The 21,433-nt window shown below is 38.9% G+C and overlaps 1 protein-coding gene across 3 annotated transcripts in view; it reads right to left on the bottom strand.

Annotated features, from left to right (window-relative positions):
* The window catches only part of NBEA (neurobeachin), a 752,078-nt gene that overhangs the window by 14,314 nt on the left and 716,331 nt on the right, over positions 1–21,433 (bottom strand). For all 3 annotated transcript variants that reach the window (XM_025364271.1, XM_025364273.1, XM_025364274.1), the window contains 5 exons: positions 17,938–18,027; positions 14,177–14,369; positions 12,235–12,306; positions 9,415–9,570; positions 8,681–8,851 (listed from right to left, as the gene is read on the bottom strand). In XM_025364271.1, the coding sequence (XP_025220056.1) occupies positions 8,681–8,851; positions 9,415–9,570; positions 12,235–12,306; positions 14,177–14,369; positions 17,938–18,027 (682 nt within the window). The remainder of the gene's footprint in view (positions 1–8,680; positions 8,852–9,414; positions 9,571–12,234; positions 12,307–14,176; positions 14,370–17,937; positions 18,028–21,433) is intronic.

Genomic DNA, 21,433 nt, shown 5'->3' with positions numbered 1-21,433 from the left:
TTGACTAAAACTAAATTCCTATAGATGGAGGTAATACTAAAAAATACATATTGATAATTTTCTGTCATAACATCTTTAAAATAATCTTGTCCTTACTTAAAACTTAAATATAATACTGCTTTTTAACAAATATAATATCCACGTTTTTATTCTTAAGGATTATAAAAACATTTTGTATTACATAGCTCCTGTTGGAAGGAGCTTTAAATAATTTAAATATTATTGTATCTAACTTTTCTTGCTAACTGATGCACCAAAGCTATAACTGATAGCCATCTTTTGGTTTAAGAGATCAATAGAAAACAGAGTAGTGAACATAGATAATTACTGTAATTTAATATTTTTCTTTAGTATTCTTTACCTCCTAGCAGTACATTATATAAAACATCTTCTCTCTGCTACTAGATGACAGCTTTTAAGAAACAAATCCCCTTTTTGGAAATAACACTAGCATAATTTCTGGTCTTCATTTCGAAGACGGTAATTAATTAGATTTAAAGCTCTATTCTGTTTCTTTTAAATTTTTTCTAACAAGTTCTAATTTTTATCAATGTATATGAAAGATATTACACAGACCTGCTGCTTAATTAAACTTTTTAAAGAAATGCTACACTATTATGGAAATAAAGACAATTTGGAAATATGTGAACATATATTTAGATAACATATACTTGATAATGTACCATTATTGAGAATAATAAAGCCATCACTGGTAGGTCATATATCTTATACACATGTACACATATGCATACATAGACATACTAGAATTCTGTTAAAATGAATTTTTTAAGGACATAGCTTTAAAAAAGAGTAAATAAGGAGATTATCTTACTGGTATTTAGAGTATAATGTTTGTTAATAACATAGAATTGGTAACTAGTTATTTGAACTGGTTGGAAATCAAGCAACATTGAATATCTTTTCCATCAAATCAAGATCACATCTTGTTCAAATTTACAACAGAGACTCATATGTACACTCTTTTTCAGTAGCTATGCCAAGAGGCATATGCTATTTTACAACACAGTTTCTTCATCCACTGTTCAACTCTAGCTATGGGCAACAGGAATAAAACTTCACATAACATTTGGACATCTAATCCAATCTTCCACTATCTTCTTATTCAAATGTATTTTTCCATTCTCTCCTGTACTATGATGGGGCCTTTGTTCTTTTTTTTTTTTTTTATTATACTTTAAGTTCTAGGGTACAGTGGATAACGTGCAGGTTTGTTACATATGTATACCTGTGCCATGTTGGCGTGCTGCACCCATCAACTCGTCATTTACATCAGGTATAACTCCCAATGCAATCCCTCCCCCCTCCCCTCTCCCTGTTATAGGCCCCGGTGTGTGATGTTCCCCTTCCCGAGTCCAAGTGATCTCATTGTTCAGCTCCCACCTATGAGTGAGAACATGAGGTGTTTGGTTTTCTGTTCTTGTGATAGTTTGCTGAGATTGATGGTTTCCAGCTGCATCCATGTCCCTACAAAGGACACAAACTCATCCTTTTTTATGGCTGCATAGTATTCCATGGTGTATATGTGCCACATTTTCTTCATCCAGTCTGTCACTGATGGACATTTGGGTTGATTCCAAGTCTTTGCTATTGTGAATAGTGCCGCAATAAACATAAGTATGCATGTGTCTTTATAGCAGCATGATTTATAATCCTTTGGGTATATACCCAGTAATGGGATGGCTGGGTCATATGGTACTTCTAGTTCTAGATCCTTGAGGAATCGCCATACTGTTTTCCATAATGGTTGAACTAGTTTACAATCCCACCAACAGTGTAAAAGTGTTCCTATTTCTCCACATCCTCTCCAGCACCTGTTGTTTCCTGACTTTTTAATGCTTGCCATTCTAACTGGTGTGAGATGGTATCTCATTGTGGTTTTGATTTGCATTTCTCTGATGGCCAGTGATGATGAGCATTTTTTCATGTGTCTGTTGGCTGTATGAATGTCCTCTTTTGAGAAATGTCTGTTCATATCCTTTGCCCACTTTTTGATGGGGTTGTTTGTTTTTTTCTTGTAAATTTGTTTGAGTTTTCGTAGGTTCTGGATATTAGCCCTTTGTCTGATGAGTAGATTGCAAAAATTTTCTCCCATTCTGTAGGTTGCCTGTTCACTCTGATGGTAGTTTCTTTTGCTGTGCAGAAGCTCTTTAGTTTAATTAGATCCCATTTGTCAATTCTGGCTTTTGTTGCTGTTGCTTTTGGTGTTTCAGACATGAAGTCCTTGCCCATGCCTATGTCCTGAATGGTATTACCTAGGTTTTCTTCTAGGGTTTTTATGATATTAGGTCTAACATTTAAGTCTCTAATCCATCTTGAATTAATTTTCGTATAAGGAGTAAGGAAAGGATCCCGTATCAGCTTTCTACTTATGGCTAGCCAATTATCCCAGCACCATTTATTAAATAGGGAATCCTTTCCCCATTTCTTGTTTTTCTCAGGTTTGTCAAAGATCAGATGGCTGTAGATGTGTGGTATTATTTCTGAGGACTCTGTTCTGTTCCATTGGTCTATATCTCTGTTTTGATACCAGTACCATGCTGTTTTGGTGACTGTAGCCTTGTAGTATAGTTTGAAGTCAGGTAGTGTGATGCCTCCAGCTTTGTTCTTTTGACTTAGGATTGTCTTGGAGATGCGGGTTCTTTTTTCGTTCCATATGAACTTTAAAGCAGTTTTTTCCAGTTCTGTGAAGAAAGTCATTGGTAGCTTGATGGGGATGGCATTGAATCTATAAATTACCTTGGGCAGTATGGCCATTTTCATGATATTGATTCTTCCTATCCATGAGCATGGTATGTTCTTCCATTTGTTTGTGTCCTCTTTTATTTCACTGAGCAGTGGTTTGTAGTTCTCCTTGAAGAGGTCCTTTACATCCCTTGTCAGTTGGATTCCTAGGTATTATATTCTCTTTGAAGTAATTGTGAATGGAAGTTCATTCATGATTTGGCTCTCTGTCTGTTACTGGTGTATAAGAATGCTTGTGATTTTTGCACATTAATTTTGTATCCTGAGACTTTGCTGAAGTTTCTTATCAGCTTAAGGAGATTTTGGGCTGAGACAATGGGGTTTTCTAAATATACAATCATGTCATCTGCAAACAGGGACAATTTGACTTCTTCTTTTCCTAACTGAATACCCTTGATTTCTTTCTCTTGCCTGATTGCCCTAGCCAGAACTTCCAACATTATGTTGAACAGGAGTGGTGAGAGAGGGCATCCCTGTCTTGTGCCAGTTTTCAAAGGGAATTTTTCCAGTTTTTGCCCATTCAGTATGATATTGGTGGTGGGTTTGCCATAAATAGCTCTTATGATTTTGAGATATGTTCCATCAATACCGAATTTATTGAGCGTTTTTAGCATGAAGTGCTGTTGAATTTTGTGAAAGGCCTATTCTGCATCTATTGAGATAATCATGTGGTTTTTGTCTTTGGTTCTGTTTATATGCTGGATTATGTTTATTGACTTGCGTACGTTGAACCAGCCTTGCATCCCAGGGATGAAGCCCACTTGATCATGGTGGATAAGCTTTTTGATGTGCTGCTGGATTCGGTTTGCCAGTATGTTATTGAGGATTTTTGCATCGATGTTCATCAGGGATATTGGTCTAAAATTCTCTTTTTTTGTTGTGTCTCTGCCAGGCTTTGGTATCAGGATGATGTTGGCCTCATAAAATGAGTTAGGGAGGATTCCCTCTTTTTCTATTGATTGGAATAGTCTCAGAAGGAATGGTACCAGCTCCTCCTTGTACCTCTGGTAGAATTCAGCTGTGAATCCATCTGGTCCTGGACTTTTTCTGGTTGGTAGGCTATTAATTATTGCCTCAATTTCAGAGCCTACTATTGGTCTATTCAGGGATTCAGCTTCTTCCTGGTTTAGTCTTGGGAGAGTGTAAGTGTCCAGGAAATTATCCATTTCTTCTAGATTTTCTAGTTTATTTGCATAGAGGTGTTTATAGTATTCTCTCATGGTAGTTTGTATTTCTGTGGGGTCGGTGGTGATATCCCCTTTCTCATTTTTTATTGCGTCTATTTGATTCTTCTCTCTTTTCTTTATTAGTCTTGCTAGCAGTCTATCAATTTTGTTGATCTTTTCAAAAAACCAACTCCTGGATTCATTGATTTTTTGGAGGGTTTTTTGTGTCTCTATCTCCTTCAGTTCTGCTCTGATCTTAGTTATTTCTTGCCTTCTGCTAGCTTTTGAATGTGTTTGCTCTTGCTTCTCTAGTTCTTTTAATTGTGATGTTAGAGTGTCAATTTTAGATCTTTCCTGCTTTTTCTTGTGTGCATTTAGTGCTATAAATTTCCCTTTACACACTGCTTTAAATGTGTCCCAGAGATTCTGGTATGTTGTATCTTTGTTCTCATTGGTTTCAAAGAATATTTTTATTTCTGCCTTCATTTCGTTATGTACCCAGTAGTCATTCAGGATCAGGTTGTTTAGTTTCCATGTAGTTGAGCGGTTTTGATTGAGTTTCTTAGTCCTGAGTTCTAGTTTGATTGCACTGTGGTCTGAGAGACAGTTTGTTATAATTTCTGTTCTTGTACATTTGCTGAGGAGTGCTTTACTTCCAATTATGTGGTCAATTTTGGAGTAAGTGTGATGTGGTGCTGAGAAGAATGTATATTCTGTTGATTTGGGGTGGAGAGTTCTGTAGATGTCTATTAGGTCTGCTTGCTGCAGAGATGAGTTCAATTCCTGGATATCCTTGTTAACTTTCTGTCTCATTGATCTGTCTAATGTTGACAGTGGGATGTTGAAGTCTCCCATTATTATTGTATGGGAGTCTAAGTGTCTTTGTAAGTCTCTGAGGACTTGCTTTATGAATCTGGGTGCTCCTGTATTGGGTGCATATATATTTAGGATAGTTAGCTCTTCCTGTTGAATTGATCCCTTTACCATTATGTAATGGCCTTGATGTTTTAAAGTCTGTTTTATCAGAGACTAGGATTGCAACCCCTGCTTTTTTTTGTTCTCCATTTGCTTGGTAGACCTTCCTCCATCCCTTTATTTTGAGTCTATATATGTCTCTGCATGTGAGATGGGTCTCCTGAATACAGCAGACTGATGGGTCTTGACTCTTTATTCAGTTTGCCAGTCTGTGTCTTTTCATTGGACCATTTAGTCCATTTACATTTAAGGTTAAGATTGTTATGTGTGAACTTGATCCTGCCATTATGATATTAACTGATTATTTTGCTCATTAGTTGATGCAGTTTCTTCCTAGCCTCGATGGTCTTTACATTTTGGCATGTTTTTGCAATGCCTGGTACCGTTTGTTCCTTTCCATGGTTAGTGCTTCCTTCAGGGTCTCTTGTAAGGCAGGCCTGGTGGTGACAAAATCTCTGAGCATTTGCTTATCTGTAAAGGATTTTATTTCTCCTTCACTTATGAAACTTAGTTTGGCTGGATATGAAATTCTGGGTTTAAAATTCTTTTCCTTAAGAATGTTGAATATTGGCCCCCACTCTCTTCTGGGTTGTAGAGTTTCTGCCAAGAGATCTGCTGTTAGTCTGATGGGCTTCCCTTTGTGGGTAACCCGACCTTTCTCTCTGGCTGCCCTTAAGATTTTTTCCTTCATTTCAACTTTGGTGAATCTGGCAATTATGTGTCTTGGAGTTGCTCTTCTTGAGGAGTATCTTTGTGGCGTTCTCTGTATTTCCTGAATTTGAATGTTGGCCTGCCCTACTAGGTTGGGGAAGTTCTCCTGGATGATATCCTTAAGCGTGTTTTCCAACTTGGTTCCATTTTCCCCCTCACTTTCAGGCACCCCAATCAGACATAGATTTGGTCTTTTTACATGATCTGATACTTCTTGCAGGCTTTGTTCATTTCTTTCTCTTCTTTTTTCTTTAGGTTTCTCTTCTCGCTTCATTTCATTCATTTGATCCTCAATCGCTGATACTCTTTCTTCCAGTTAATCGAGTCGGTTACTGAAGGTTGTGCATTTGTCACATATTTCTCATGTCATGGTTTTCATCTCTGTCCATTCGTTTATGGCCTTCTCTGCATTAATTATTCTAGTTATCAATTCTTCCACTTTTTTTTCAAGACTTTTAGTTTCTTTGCACTGGGTACGTAATTCCTCCTTTAGCTCTGAGAAGTTTGATGGACTGAAGCCTTCTTCTCTCATCTCGTCAAAGTCATTCTCCGTCCAGCTTTGATCCGTTGCTGGCGATGAGCTGCGTTCCTTTGCAGGGGGAGATGCGCTCTTATTTTTTGAATTTCCAGCTTTTCTGCCCTGCTTTTTCTCCATCTTTGTGGTTTTATCTGCCTCTGGTCTTTGATGATGGTGACGTACTGATGGGGTTTTGGTGTGGGTGTCCTTCCTGTTTGTTAGTTTTCCTTCTAACAGGACCCTCAGCTGCAGGTCTGTTGGAGATTGCTTGAGGTCCACTCCAGACCCTGTTTGCCTGGGTATCAGCAGCAGAGGCTGCAGAAGATGGAATATTGCTGTACAGCGAGTGCACCTGTCTGATTCTTGCTATGGAAGCTTCCTCTCAGGGGTGTACTCCACCGTGTGAGGTGTGGGGTGTCAGACTGCCCCTAGTGGGGGATGTCTCCCAGTTAGGCTACTCAGGGGTCAGGGACCCACTTGAGCAGGTAGTCTGTCCGTTTTCAGATCTCAACCTCCGTGTTGGGAGATCCACTGCTCACTTCAAAGCTGTCAGACAGAGTTGTTTGCGTCTGCAGAGGTTTCAGCTGCTTTTTGTTGTTGTTGTTGTTGTTGTTTAGCTGTGCCCTGTCCCCAGAGGTGGAGTCTCCAGAGACAGGCAGGACTCCTTGAGCTGCTGTGAGCTCCACCCAGTTCGATCTTCCCAGGGCTTTGTTTATCTACTTAAGCCTCAGCAATGGTGGGTGCCCCTCCCCCAGCCTCGCTGCTGCCTTGCCGCGAGACCGCAGACTGCTGTGCTAGCAATGAGGGAGGCTCCGTGGGCGTGGGAGCCTCCTGGCCAGGTGTGGGATATAGTCTCCTGGTGTGCCCGTTTGCTAAGATCCTTGGTAGAGCGCAGTATTGGGGTGGGAGTTACCCGATTTTCCAGGTGTTGTGTGTCTCAGTTCCCCTGGCTAAGAAAAGGGATTCCCTTCTCCCTTGTGCCTCCCAGGTTTGGCGATGCCTTGCCCTGCTTCAGCTCTGGCTGGTCGGGCTGCAGCAGCTGACCAGCACCGATTGTCTGGCACTCCCTAGTGAGATGAACCCAGTAACTCAGTTGAAAATGCAGAAATCACCTGTCTTCTGTATCGCCTGCGCCGGGAGTTGGAGACTGGAGCTGTTCCTATTCGGCCATCTTGCTCCGCCCCCCAAAAGTTTTTAAAGCAGGGGACTTTGTTCTTATCCAACCAAAGCCATTTCCTACTTTTGTAGTATTCCTGTCAAAATGCATAAGAGTTGGGGGGATGGAGTGGGACATGAAGGGTGGAGGTGCAATTCTGTTTCCACCCCTCGCTGTCTCACAGGTTGGAACTGCCCAGAGAGGCAGCAGCAGGCCAAGCAATGTAACATGGCATCTTGTAGATTTCTTATCTACTCTCACAGTATTTTAGTTGTAGATGCACAGGTTTCCTGAAAAACTTTTATGTCTGTTGGGTTATAAGTATTCCCCAAATTCATGTTTCAGTTTATTTTGGAGTGCTGTGTAAGCTGTGACAATCTCAAGAATCCTGGTTTGTGTACTTGCCATTATCACTTCACAGAAACCTTTCTATATTTTACAGGAAAGCCATGCATTTGAATGAACTATTGAAAGCTTAGTAATTAAAAGCAGTAATTATTTCTAGGCAATCTCTTATCCAGCTCTCCAGTCACTTAATTTATTGGAAACCTATTATGTATATCACTATGACAGGAACTTAAGATAGAAAGACAGACACTCATTATCCACTTCAGTGTTTTCTTGGGGCAGCAGTCCAAGAACTAATAATTAACTTCTCTTACATAAATAAAAGTTTCCTTGGAGAAAGAAGCTTGAGAGGCTGTGGATTAAACAAGCATCAACAAATTTATTTGTGTAAGACTTTCAGAGCTTATGTAGAAAGTTTGAGTATAAACAATGTACTCCAAAATTATTTCACGAAGGAGTCCAGCCTCCCCTGATGCTTTCTTCCTATCGTATATCTTAGGGTGCACTGTGGAATAACAATCACTTGAGGAATCCTCCCAAGCAAGGAAACTGTCTTATTCAGTTTTTTCATCCCCAACAATGCCTCATCTGAAGCGGGTACTCACTGTTTGCTAAATGAATAAACGCAGAAATTTACTACAGTATATGGTAGATAGCAATTAGTGCCCTGACTGAGACACAGGTAACATTTCTGAAAATTCAGAGAAGGGAGGGATTATTTTCAGCTGAAAGAAATCAGATGAGGTTTAATGGACTAGGTGAAGCTGAAGGATGGGGACATTTGGAGACCGGGCTGCTGAGCAGAGGATCTGGGTAGGGGATTGTTGAGGGGATCTGGAAGTCTCTCCTTGTTGAAGGTGATAGTACTGCTCATTTTAACACTTTGAACATAGCTACGTTCCAGTACAGATTCTGGCCACTTAAGCTTTCATGTTTTAAAATCCTTACACCTTAGGAAAAAACTATTAGGAAAATCAAAACGGCAAAATATATTTAAATATATATTTATATAGTTTGAAAGGACAATTTGATACAAACACTCACTGCTGTTAGGGTTGTCTCCTATGATATGGTGCCGCCCACTCCAGTACCAGAGCAGCAGGGTGGCATCTCGAGATCCGGACACGATGTAGCAGTCTCCACCAATGTATGACTCAGACCTGGCCAAGCACGTGACCACATCCCAATGGCCAAATACAATCTGAGTCAATTTCCCTGCAACACACAAATGACAGGTTTGCTTCATTTAATCTTTTTCTTCAAATGGTAATAAGTGTAACTTTATCAGATTTTAAAAATTTTACCATATTTATTTTATTTTATTTTACTAGTTTTGTGAAAAGTTCATCTATAGGCTGATAAAGTTACAATGTTATTCAAATCTAGCTACAGGTTGCTTTCTTGCATTGCTTTTGAAAATTGATACAAGAATGTCACTTGAGATTTTTAAGGAAAAGACTTTATTAAATAACACGATCATGATTTTTCTCTTCAGGGTTTGGGCCAGAGCAAGGGGAGTTTCAGGATCTTTTACTGCATATGAATTTGTGGGAAGGGAAAAATAGCCCTATTTGTCCTATGAACTCAGGGATCATGCTAATGTTTGGAATAGAGGAAGTTATAGTTACTTCACTTACAATGTGAACATTTAATTTGAATCTTGACTATTGAAGTTGGCAAATGATAAAAATGCCTACATCAAGTATGATTTCATATTCAGCTTTGGTTTTAACAATAGTCATTTTGAAGAGAATACGGTGTTTCATAGTTAGGATTACCTGTTTCTGTAGAATAAACTCTGAAGCTCTTATCCCAGAATCCACAGATAAGAATATAGCGATTATCTGCTGTGACCACAAAACAATGTGCATTGATTTGTATACTCTGGTCAACGAGGTCTGTGATCTGCCGTTTGTTTACACCAGAATTATTGGCTAAAAATAAATGGAAAAAAAAATTTGAAGATTCCATATGAGTTTCTCCAAGCACTCATAGAAGGAAAACAATACTTTCATGCTTCATTTATCCAGAAATAGTTTTTTTAAATGGTATGAGATTATTAAGATTCTCCCTTGAGGAATAAAGATTTCCTTAGTAGCAGTGATTATTTATGAACCATATTATGTATTTTAAAATTCTGCCAGAAATTTCAGTTCTCCCTCCACCAATAAATAAAAACAATATGAGGAATTCAAGAAAATTAATTTACAACATAATACAATATTTTAATGCATTTAATTCTTTAGGTGCTCACTACACACAAGTTCATTAGTTTATAAGAATCACATGAGAACTAAATATTGTATAAAGTATGTTATTAAGGAAGAGAGATATAAATATTTGCCCCAGTCCGTCATTTTCGGATGGTATTTTTATAATTCCCCTGAAAAAGGAGGGTAGAGATTTGAGCAAGTGATGTTGTTATGTGGGTAGCCCCACAGGGAGCTTTAGGTCAGCAGCTTTACAGGCCTGGATTGTCAACAGACAGAAGGCCTTTCCAGAATGGGCTAGCAGGGGAGGAGAGGAACAAAAAAGATGCGAGAGGGACTGGTGAGGAAAGAGACAGGCAAAGAATCAGTGCAGAGCCCTGGGATTGACTCTGAATAAAGTCAGGAACTCAGAGACACCATCTGATTTCCCCAGTGCCTGTCTGCATGCCAGCCTGTCCCTTACTGCACGCCATCCTTTCAGGATAAATCCCTGGGCTGAATTCTTAAACAGAAATGCAGATGTAGAAGGTCACCACCACTCTCTAACACCAGTTAAATATAAGTACTACTATTTGTAGACATCTACTAACACTATAAAAATAACTACTAGGAAACATAAGCAATAAAAGAATTATACAAAAAAGTCAGGAAAAAAAGACCAAAGATCCCAGGCCACTTGAAAACTATACAATTGGTCCTTTACTAATTAGAATAGACCTATTAATTTTTCCATGGTTACATACTAGCTGTATATTTCATTGTCAATGTCTGCTGGAAAGAGAAATAGCTACACTAGACTAATAATATTCTTAATTCTAAACCTTATAAGCTCCCAAAGAAATGTAAATGGTATTTTGTGTGTGGGTATAAGTAACTAATTGAAATGCCTGTATCTTATCTTATTTCCAGGTTCAAAGACGAAGGATGAATTTGAATCTAAGAATAAGAGGTTGGGCGTGGTGGCTCACGGCTGTAATCCCAGCACTTTGGGAGGGCTGGGCAGGTGGATCACTTGAGGTCAGGAGTTCAAGACCAGACTGGCCAACACAGTGAAATCCTGTCTCTACTAAAAATACAAAAATTAGCCAGGTGTGGTTGTGCACCCCTGTAATCCCAGCTACTCGGGAGGCTGAGGTGGGGGAATTGGTTTAACCTGGGAGGCGGAGGTTGCAGTGGCCCGAGATTGCATCACTGCACTCCCTCCTGGGTGACACAGTGAGACTCCATCTCAAAACAAAAAAACAAAAAACAAGAATCAAAGAATAAAACACCATGACTTTAATATGTAGCTTAATAACTTTTCGTAGCATTTTCAATTTTTTTTCTAATTTATCTTACTAATCATTCAATGATACATATAGAACAAACATTATTAAAAACTGTCTTTACAGATACGAAACTGGAAGGGCCTAGAAAGACTAAGAAGCTAGCTCTGGATCAGATGGCTAATACATATGTACATGATTATTTAAAAATATTTTGAATGTCTGCTGGAAAGAGTTATAGCTCATCAGTTTGCAATTCACATGAAACATTTGCTTTACAATATGTTAGTTTTAAAAAATTCAGTGATAAAGACTGCCAGAAAAGATACTCTTCAATATTAGTTTCCTTTTTTTTTTTTTTTGAGACAGAGTCTTGCTCTGTCGCCCAGGCTGGAGTGCAGCGGCACGATCTTGGCTCACTGCAAGCTCTGCCTCCCGGGTTCATGCCATTCTGTTGCCTCAGCCTCCCGAGCAGCTGGGACTACAGGCGCCCGCCACCACGCCCGGCTAATTTTTTTGTATTTTTAGTACAGACGGGGTTTCACCGTGTTAGCCAGGATGGTCTCCATCTCCTAACCTCATGATCCACCTGTCTTGGCCTCCCAAAGTGCTGGGATTACAGGCGTGAGCCACTGTGCCCGGCCTTTTTTTTTTTTTTTTTTTTGTAAATTTAAGTTCTGGGGTACATGTGCACAATATGCAGGTTTGTTACATAGGTATATATGTGCCATGTTGGTTTGCTGCACCCATCAACTCATCATTTACATTAAGTATTCCTCCTAATGCTATCCCTCCCCCAGCCTTTAAAAATCTTTTTGAATCCTTATATTTTAAATAATACTGAGCTGTTAGAGAACATTTTAGGCTGAAATAAAATACAGTTTGGAATTATTTGTCTTATTTATAACCAACTTAAATGACCTCCAAAAATATCAAGAAACAGTTGCTTTAATACCAAAAAGTTCTTAGATGTCATATTATGATTTATACAGCTCCTTGATGATAATTTGATATTATTAGCAAATTAATCTTGTGGTAAAAAAATATTTAACTATCTTATGAAAAATTATATATGAATGTGTGGATAGTATCCATGAAAATTTATTCTTTTTTATTAACATACCAATTAATGGATCCATTTCAATGGGAAGATGGTGGGCTTGATCCAAGGAGTATCCTGGAGCTCCTCTGAGGCCTAAAGATTAAAAAAAAGAGAAAAAACATGAAATTCTCAGAAAGAAGGAATTTCCTAATGGGCAGTGTTTGATGATGATTTTACAAAACGCATATTTGCTTAAAAATTATTTGGTAAATTTCTCTGATTCAGTTATACTATGCGTCTCTGTAGACAGCTTTACAAAACAATCACAACAGGGACTTCAGGTTTCCACTTAGGATGTAGAAGGCTGGAAAGAGTTTTGTTTCTGTTCTAATGAGGAGAAAAAGCTGGATAAATAGAAGATCGTAACATTTATTGAACCCATCAAAAAGCGAAGGTTACTGAGCAATCAATCAGCCTGAAATCAATGAAAGGGCTCTGCTTCCAAGCAGGGATGGGAATGAGCCTGGGCTCACCTGGGGCAGGACAGAGGAAGCTGGGGCTGCCATCCAAGGGGGCCTTTTTTCCAACACATGACAAGTAAATTGAAGGTGTAAAATTGGGCCACACCTAAAATCTTAATCTCACTAAAAGCTACTTTCAGAGGATTAATGTTTAGGGCTTGATGAAGTTCATTAGTCATAGTTTTTCACACGTGATTATATAATATATACAACACTTTTGAACAATTTTAAATAAAACTTTAGTCCTTTATAGTTTTTCTCAATGCAAAACATTTCTAGAGGCTGTCTCCTGATAATAATATAGTCATAAATTTTTCTTAAGATATTTGCTGCCTATCTCTGATTGAATGGAAGTAGCATTACCTTATGTTGATAATATTACCAATAACCTTAAAATAAGTGCACTTAGAAACTCTTAGGAGATAAAGCTATGGTACAAATCACTGTATTTTTTTAAGCAATGTAGAGGTCAGTGGAATACAAAGATTCAGGTTATTTTGGCATGACTCAGTTACTCAACTCTGGAGACCGGGGTAGTCCTCGGCTTCCTGGGAGATCTCAAGTGGTGAATTGGGCCAACTAAATCTTTTGGTCATATCCACTTCTGCCCTGGTTAAGGATCAATATGTCTAAATGTTTTTTTTTTTTTTTTTTCCAAGATGAAGTCTCACTCTGTTGCCCAGGCTGGAGTACAGTGGCGTGATCTCAGCTCACTGAAACCTCTGCCACCCGGGTTTAAGCGATTCTCCCACCTCAGCCTCCCGAGTAGCTGGGATTACAGGTGCCTGCCACTGTGCTGGGCTAATTTTTGTAGTTTTAGTAGAGATGGGGTTTCACCATCTTGGCCAGGCTGGTCTTGAACTCCTGCAATATGTCTAAATGTTTGCCACAGCATTGTGTCGCTTCAAGATGTATTGGCTGGTACTTTCAGGAGTGACTTTGAAGAAACACATGTGAAATATGAACTCACTGGAGAATTTAGATTTTGTCTTTTTGCAAAGATTCTAGCTCTGCAAAAATAGAGCTGGTGCTTGTTTTGTTTATTGCTGTATATACAGTGCTTAGGACTACTTGACACATAATAGTCATTCAAATATTTGCTTGTAAATTACTGATAAAGAGAAAAGAGGATTTGAAGCCAGCATACAGAAACCCACATTCAAACTCACTTCTGTTTGATATAGGAAAAAAGTGAGGTGCATTTTTTTGCAGTTAGGCAATAGCAGAATAGAGTAGGAGAACCTGAATTATTGGTAGAACTGCTTCAATTTGTCAAATATTTATTGAGTACTTAACTATGATCCAAGCATCCTATGAGGCACTAACATACAGCAGAAATGAAGAAGACAGATAGGAGTCACTCAGTTGGGTTTGACAATTAGTTATTTAGTCTGCTGTTTTTTGTAGATAATGTGCAATATGAGCTAATCCCAGCACACTTTTTTACCTTCATTGTAGCTTTTAAGAAATCTTTAGTAAGCGATTTGCTCAGGCACACATACCTACTGTGTTGTGCCATCTATTCACTGCAAACAGTCGGCTGCAAGTCACTGTCACCACTGCGGGGATGGTCAAGTGGGGCAGGGTGTTGGCTGCCACATGGGTTACTGGAGAATTTGAAGGAAACTTCAGCACCATTATCACATCCTGTTGCATCTGATCTTTAAACATGAGCGGACTCTGTGGAAGGAAACACTGTTGAATAGAAAGGGAAGAGAACAGAGGAAGACAAAAGGAATAACACAGTTAGTGAAAGGCCTAGGGAGAATGAGGTTAAACAGACAAGGCTAGCACGAGCACACACAAAGAGGAAAGGCCACCTACACTTTGTTTTTCTTTTGAGACAGGGTCTCGTTCTGTCCCCCAGGCTGGAGTGCAGTGGCGGGATCTCAGCTCACTGCAAACTCTGCCTCCCGGGTTCACGCCATTCTCCTGCCTCAGCCTCCCGAGTAGCTGGGACTACAGGCGCCCGCCACCACGCCTGGCTAATTTTTTGTATTTTCAATACAGATGGGGTTTCACCGTGTTAGCCAGGATGGTCTGGATCTCCTGACCTCGTGATCCGCCCGCATCGGCCTCCCAAAGTGCTGGGATTACAGGCGTGAGCCACTGCGCCCATCCCACCTAAACTTTCATACTGGTGAATGTCTGCCCCAAATCGAGCAGCTTTGACTTGGGGATGGCACAGAGACTAGAGAATAAGAATTATGTGAAGTCAGTAATACAGGGACACAGAATCATTAAAGACCAGCCTCAATTCAAGTATCGCCACAATGCAATGTGAAAAGTTAGCTCACAGACACACCCACACGATGTAACACAGTTATTCAATGCAGCTTAAAAATCAGTTTGGTGGGAAAGTCAGTCAAATCAGTGACTCATTTTTTACATGAAATATAAAGTGAATTGACTAATACTTTCATTTCTATCTGGTTGATCTGGGGTCATGACTACAGTCTAAATAATTAAAATACAATAGCCTCCACAAAGTGGCCGAGCGCTTCCCTGGCAGTGCTCCCCAGGTTCTGCTCTGGCACCGATTGTTTATGGTTGAAGCCTTGTTTCTCCCTTCTAGGCTGGGAGCTTATGGAGGGCCAATGCTTTTTCTTCTTTTTTTAAAAATTATTTTCAGTTCCAGGATACATGTGCAGGACATGCAGGTTGTTACATAGGTAAACATGAGTGATGGTGGTTTGCTGCACAGATCAACCCATCACCTAGGTAGTAAGCCCTGCATATATTAGCTATTTTTCTTGATGCTCCCCTCCTGCCACCCCCACCCCCACGACAGGCCCCAGTGGGTGTTGTTCCCCCTCGTGTGTCCATGTGCTTTCTTCTTTCTGTTTTTAGCCTCTGTTTTGTAAACATCTAGCATATGACTTGACAGAAAGTGGATACTATAAGTCCTAAAAAACACTACAAATACCACCATATTAAAAACATAAAGTAGGGAGGTTGGAAATAACCATGATTTAGCTTTCATACATGTTTCATGATGGTTTGCAGTATATATGAATTCTCTGCTAGATGAACTTAGAAAGCTTAGATTTTCTTATAAACAGTTTCATGCCAATTCAGTCTCTAACAACTTCCCCTAGGAAAGTAATGAATTCTAACTGGGCATATCTACAGGATAAATATTTTTATTATTATTATTAAACACAGAAAACTAACACGGGAATAAAACTCTTCTGCCAAAGCATTTCATAAAATAAAGTGTTAGAGATATCCTCCTGGACAGTTTATTAAAAATGGTGAGGCTCCAAGGCCACATCTCTGTGTCTACAATGTGGCTGAGGGTTTATACAGCGACAGCCTGAGCTTGGTGCAAACCTTTCTGTTTAGTCATACAGAAGGACCAACTGCAGTCAAAAGAGTTCATTAGTGACTAACCAAGGGGGACGAAGCTGTTTGGCTGAGCTGTTGTAGGAAGGTCTAAAAAAAAAAGTTTAAACACACACCAGGCATGGTGGCTTATGCCTGTATTCCCAGCACTTTGGGAGACTGAGGGTCCCCAGGAGTTCAAGACCAGCCTGGGAAACAGTGAAACCCAATCTCTACAAAAAATTTAAAAAATTTAGCCAGACATGGTGGCACACACCTGTAGTCCCAGCTACTAAGAAGGCTGGGGAAGAAAGATCGTGTGAGCCCAGGAGTTTGAGGCTGCAGTGAGCCATGATCATGCCACTATATTCTAGCCTGTGTAACAGAGTGAGACCTTATCTTAAAAACAGGTTTAAAACAAATGCATTTAGGTCAGGCTCAATGGCTCATACCTGCAATCCCAGCATTTTGGGAGGCCGAGGCGGGCAGATCACAAGATCAGGAGTTCGAGACCAGCCTGACCAACATGGTGAAACCCTGTCTTTACTAAAAATACAAAAATTAGCCAGGGGTGGTGGTGCGCACCTGTAATCCAAGTTACTCGGGAAGCTGAGGCAGGACAATTGCTTGAACTTGGGAGGCGAAGGTTGCAGTAAGCTGAGATTGCGTCACTGCACTCCAGCCTGGGTGACAGAGTGAGACTCTGTCTTAAAAAAAAAGCATTTATGTGTTTCCCAAAAGTTTGACTACTGATTTCTTGAAAGGTTAGAGAAAGTATTTGTGACCGTATCTCCAGCGCTTAGCATCAGATCTGACACACAGAAAGGGCTCAATAAAAATTCGTTAAATGACAGACTAAATGAAAGGTGTGATTAATACTTCCATCACGAAATAACAGCTTATACATTTGTTTACACACACATTATGGACCATATTCCAGAGCTCTTTACTCTAAAATTAGAGTACTTGTTGTCTTGAAGTTCTTCTTGTGAACACATTTTTACCTTCAAGTATTTTTTACTTCAGTAAAAAAATAGTGAAAAATCAGTTTAAAAATAAATTCTAAAGAAATTGCTCATAAAAATTTTACCTTTTCCAAATTACTTAAAGAAGAAAATGTTTACTATTTGCTAATAATCTGTAAAGAAACTTTTTAAATGGAAATGGACTTTTAATTCAGATTAAAGTGAAAAGAATATGATTCCCTTAGAAAAGGTGGAATAAGAGGTTTAACCAGTAGCTAATTATGATGATGTCAGCTAACATTTATTAAGAACTTATTGTATGACAGTTGCTGGTCTAAGTGCTATACAGTATTGAATCATTCAATTCTCAGTAGTAGGCACTATTTTTACCTCTATTTTATAGATGCTGAAATGCAAACACAGAGAGGTTAAATACCTTGCCCAAGTCATTTACTAGCTAGTGCAGAGACGGTGTTTGGCCTGTCTGGCTCTGGGGCCCTTACTCTTAACCACTCTGTTCAACAACCTCTCTGCAATAACCATAAATTACCTTTATATTTCTTTCCTTTTCTTCAAATGAACTACAAGATACTACTGTATCTTGCCCTGAAATTTGGCAATATCATATTGTGTCTGCAATATATTTTTACTGTAATTTACAAATACAGTCTAATTCTGGTGTCAGTGTGTGTCTCTATGCCTGTGTGTGCATGAATGAGTTTATGTAGAGGCATACATAGAGAAGATGGCTATTTTTTTGAATCCAAAAGTGGGATCGCTTAAGTAAGGCTTAAAGGTAGATTTACACTCCCTTCTCGGTCTCTCCCTAGGGTATTAGTTTGTACTTAGGCTGAAGAGTTAACCAATAAATCGAGAAACCTTTTAAAATATGCTGTTAAAATCACTATTTTATTTGCTCTATTCCCAGGTATAAAGGAAAGAAAAAAAAACCTCAACATGCTGATATGTCTTACCAGGTGCATGGCAGAGCTCCGAGGCGGATGTGGCTCAATAAGCAACTGAGATGGCGTCTGTCCAAAGTTCTGTATCTGTGCCTCCATGGCCTGCAGGGGAAGGAGGGTGATTGTCATAATCAATATGCATCAAAGAGAGAGGCCAACACACTCTTTGACAATGCAAGTGTATCCCAAGTCAGCCATGAAAAAAAGTCCAGAAAATTCAACGGGTGCTCTTTTCTCAGGGTGCAGAATCATCCAAGTGTTAGTATTTTGTAGACAAGCTTTGCTTCTCCTTCCAAACATGCTTCAGTTAACCCAGTCACTATTCTTATTTCCAAAAGCTGGGGTTAAATGTGGAAAAGCTAACCTGTGAATACATGCATGCAGCTAAAGACCAAAGAACACTTTCCACACTAAATACAGCACATATACCTTAATAAAGTCCTTTGTAAGAAGGAACGTATGGGGGTCTCTAATGAAATAAGTTTCTGGAATCTTAACAGGGAAAAAAAGAACGAGACATAAAGCCTACCAATTATACAAAATAAAATTCAGAAAGTTATAGGTTCCAATTAATTCAGAGGACAATCAGTAGAAAGAACACCAAGATTTTATAGAGTAATTAAATATAACAAAACTTTCATTACAAAAATATATTTTAGCTTTCTATGCTGTTTTAAGATGAATTCTGGAATATTATTTTTAAGGTATAAATTCATTTTCTCAAATTTTTTCCCTGAAATTTTAGAGAGAATTCACCCAAAAAAGAAAGAAATCTTTCTGTATCCTGAGCTACACACTATTTCATTAAAGCCTATGTAGCTGGAAATGAGATTTTATAGCTTCCAATGAATAAAAATAATTTTAGCCCTCAAACTGTCTGGACTGTACAATATACCTTTCTTGTGTGTGTCAAAGAGATAATCTTAAAAGAAACGTAAGTATTTCCTCTATACATAAATTCTATAGGCAAAATCTTTCAATATATTAAGCTAGACTAACAAAAATATTTTTCTGAAATATTATATGTAATTTATGTCAACAAGGAGAAGCATGATATTTACTATGATCATTACTCTGCTACCATGCTAATTTTTTCCCTAAATTGTATGCAATTTGGTTGCACATAAAAGTGAAATATGAAAATCATAGCTAGGTGCTTGTAGAAGCACAGGTAAGTTGGTAGATGGCTCCTGACATAGCACCACCACTAATCTCATTGCTATCTACAATTCTAATTTATAAAGTACTTAAATTTGAAAATCTGCCCTCCTACACTGCATTTCAAGAAAATATTTATCAATAAAAATGTGAACCTGCAAATGTTATTAGCAATATTAAAGGTGAATGCATCATTATCTGCCATATTTTAGCCATCGCGTAAATGGGACTTTGGTTCTTTTATCTGCAGAGGCAATGGGATGAATTATTAAATCTCTTTAAGTGCTGTCCAATTTTTATGTATACATTTATTTGCATGGTGTCCACTCATAAGTAAAGTGTGACTATTTAACTAAATTTTATTCACATATGATGCATTTACATCCTACTTTTTTTCCCCAATGCAAGATTTATGATTATAAAAGGGGAACAGACCATTTCTGGTTAGGTTCACATTTTTAATAACAAACTCTTGAGAATTATTTGGGAAAAAAAAGTGGTAATTTTATTGTTAATGCTGCCCTGGTTAGCAAATGTCTAATACCTAGCTTCATATATCATTAACAGCTAAATGTCTCTCTAACAACAGATACTGCTACTCCTGTTTTTACTTCCCAGAAAAAGGACTCAAGTGGGAGTGAGGAGTCAGGGGTAAAATTAAACATGTTTTAATCTCTAGATCAGTGTCTTGCACTTAGTAGGCAGCCTTTAAATGTTTATTGAAGGAATGAGTCAACAAACATGCTTTGCTTGACTCTAGTTTTGTTTCTTGAAAGTATTAACATGTTCTAGAAAATGTTATGAAATGGATAAAATTTCTAGAAATCTTCTGTGCAGTTATCTTCAGTGAGTCCCAACTCTGACCTTTTTGGATTAAGGCAGAGTACATATGCATGTATATTTAAAAGAGCTCCCCAATCAGGCATCAGGATAAAGACGAGATTTTGACTAACTTTATCCTTTCATTAAGACAGTCAGTTCTCAACACTGAACGTTTATTTCTTTTGAGACTATACTGACTCCCTCTTCCTTGTGATCTACTTTACATGCCTTCATGACCCAAAGGATCTCAGTCCAGTATTTACCTTTTAGCTATCTGGTAATCCTGCCTTCCAGTAATTCCTTACCCTCTGATTTAAAAATGTACAGATCTTTCTGATCCTGAAAAGCATGCTGTCTCCTTTAAGTTCTACTTCTTATCATTACCAAAACATTTGAGGGGGAAGTGAACGCCTACTATCTTTCTTCACCTGCTCCCCATGTAAGATTTTCTGTCCTTTCCCACTTTCAGGGAGTCATCAATGACTTTCTTGTCAAGTGTGCAGGTCCTGTGCACGGGAGGGTTGCCTGGTGACACGCAGAACCCATTCTGCAACCCATGAATTGTTACAATGAAGTAGTTGTTCTGAGAGCTACTCCCTATGTAGGAGAAAATCCTCCCCGAATGCTAACCTTGGCCAGGGATCTAAATCCTTCACCTCCCAGACTCCCTAAATCATAATGAATGCCCTGCATATTCTCACAGCACATTTTTCTCCTTTACTATAGATTTTAACACACAATTATTTATGTATGTCTGTTCAGAGTGAATCTCTGCAGGTCAGGACTGTGACTTAGTCTTAATAGAGGCTCTAAAAATATTTGCTGAATATATAAGTAGGGCATTTGTATAAAACTGAAACCTAATCTAGAGAAAGAAAAGTACTTCTGAATTTTTTACTTTTACAATTCAATACCACAAAAACAATTAACAGACATTTGTTGAATGCTTACTCTATGCCAAGGGATACAAAGTCAGATACCAGACTGCCCTCAGGAAGTTAGCAGCCCCCAAAATGAAGACGATGAGTGTGTCAGTGCACATGGTAGGGAGCAGGACCACAGGGGAGGCAAGCCCAGGCTGCCCTGGGAGCCCAGATGAGTGACAGAGGAGAAGAGGAATAGATTCTTAGGAAAAAGGACAGAGTTCAGGTTTGAAGATTAAGAAGAAGTATGGGATTATGTAAAAAGACCAAATCTACGTCTGATTGGGGTGCCTGAAAGTGGGGGAAAATGGAATCAAGTTGGAAAACACTCTTCAGGATATCATCCAGGAGAACTTCCCCAACCTAGTGGGGCAGGCCAACATTCAAATTCAGGAAATACAGAGAACGCCACAAAGATACTCCTCGAGAAGAGCAACTCCAAGACATAATTGCCAGATTCACCAAAGTTGAAATGAAGGAAAAAATCTTAAGGGCAGCCAGAGAGAAAGGTCGGGTTACCCACAAAGGGAAGCCCATCAGGCTAACAGCAGATCTCTCGGCAGAAACTCTACAAGCCAGAAGAGAGTGGGGGCCAATATTCAACA

Source organism: Theropithecus gelada, chromosome 17, assembly GCF_003255815.1.
Source record: "Theropithecus gelada isolate Dixy chromosome 17, Tgel_1.0, whole genome shotgun sequence".
NCBI classification, from domain to species: Eukaryota; Metazoa; Chordata; class Mammalia; order Primates; family Cercopithecidae; genus Theropithecus; species Theropithecus gelada.
This window is presented reverse-complemented; position numbering and strand designations above follow the sequence as displayed.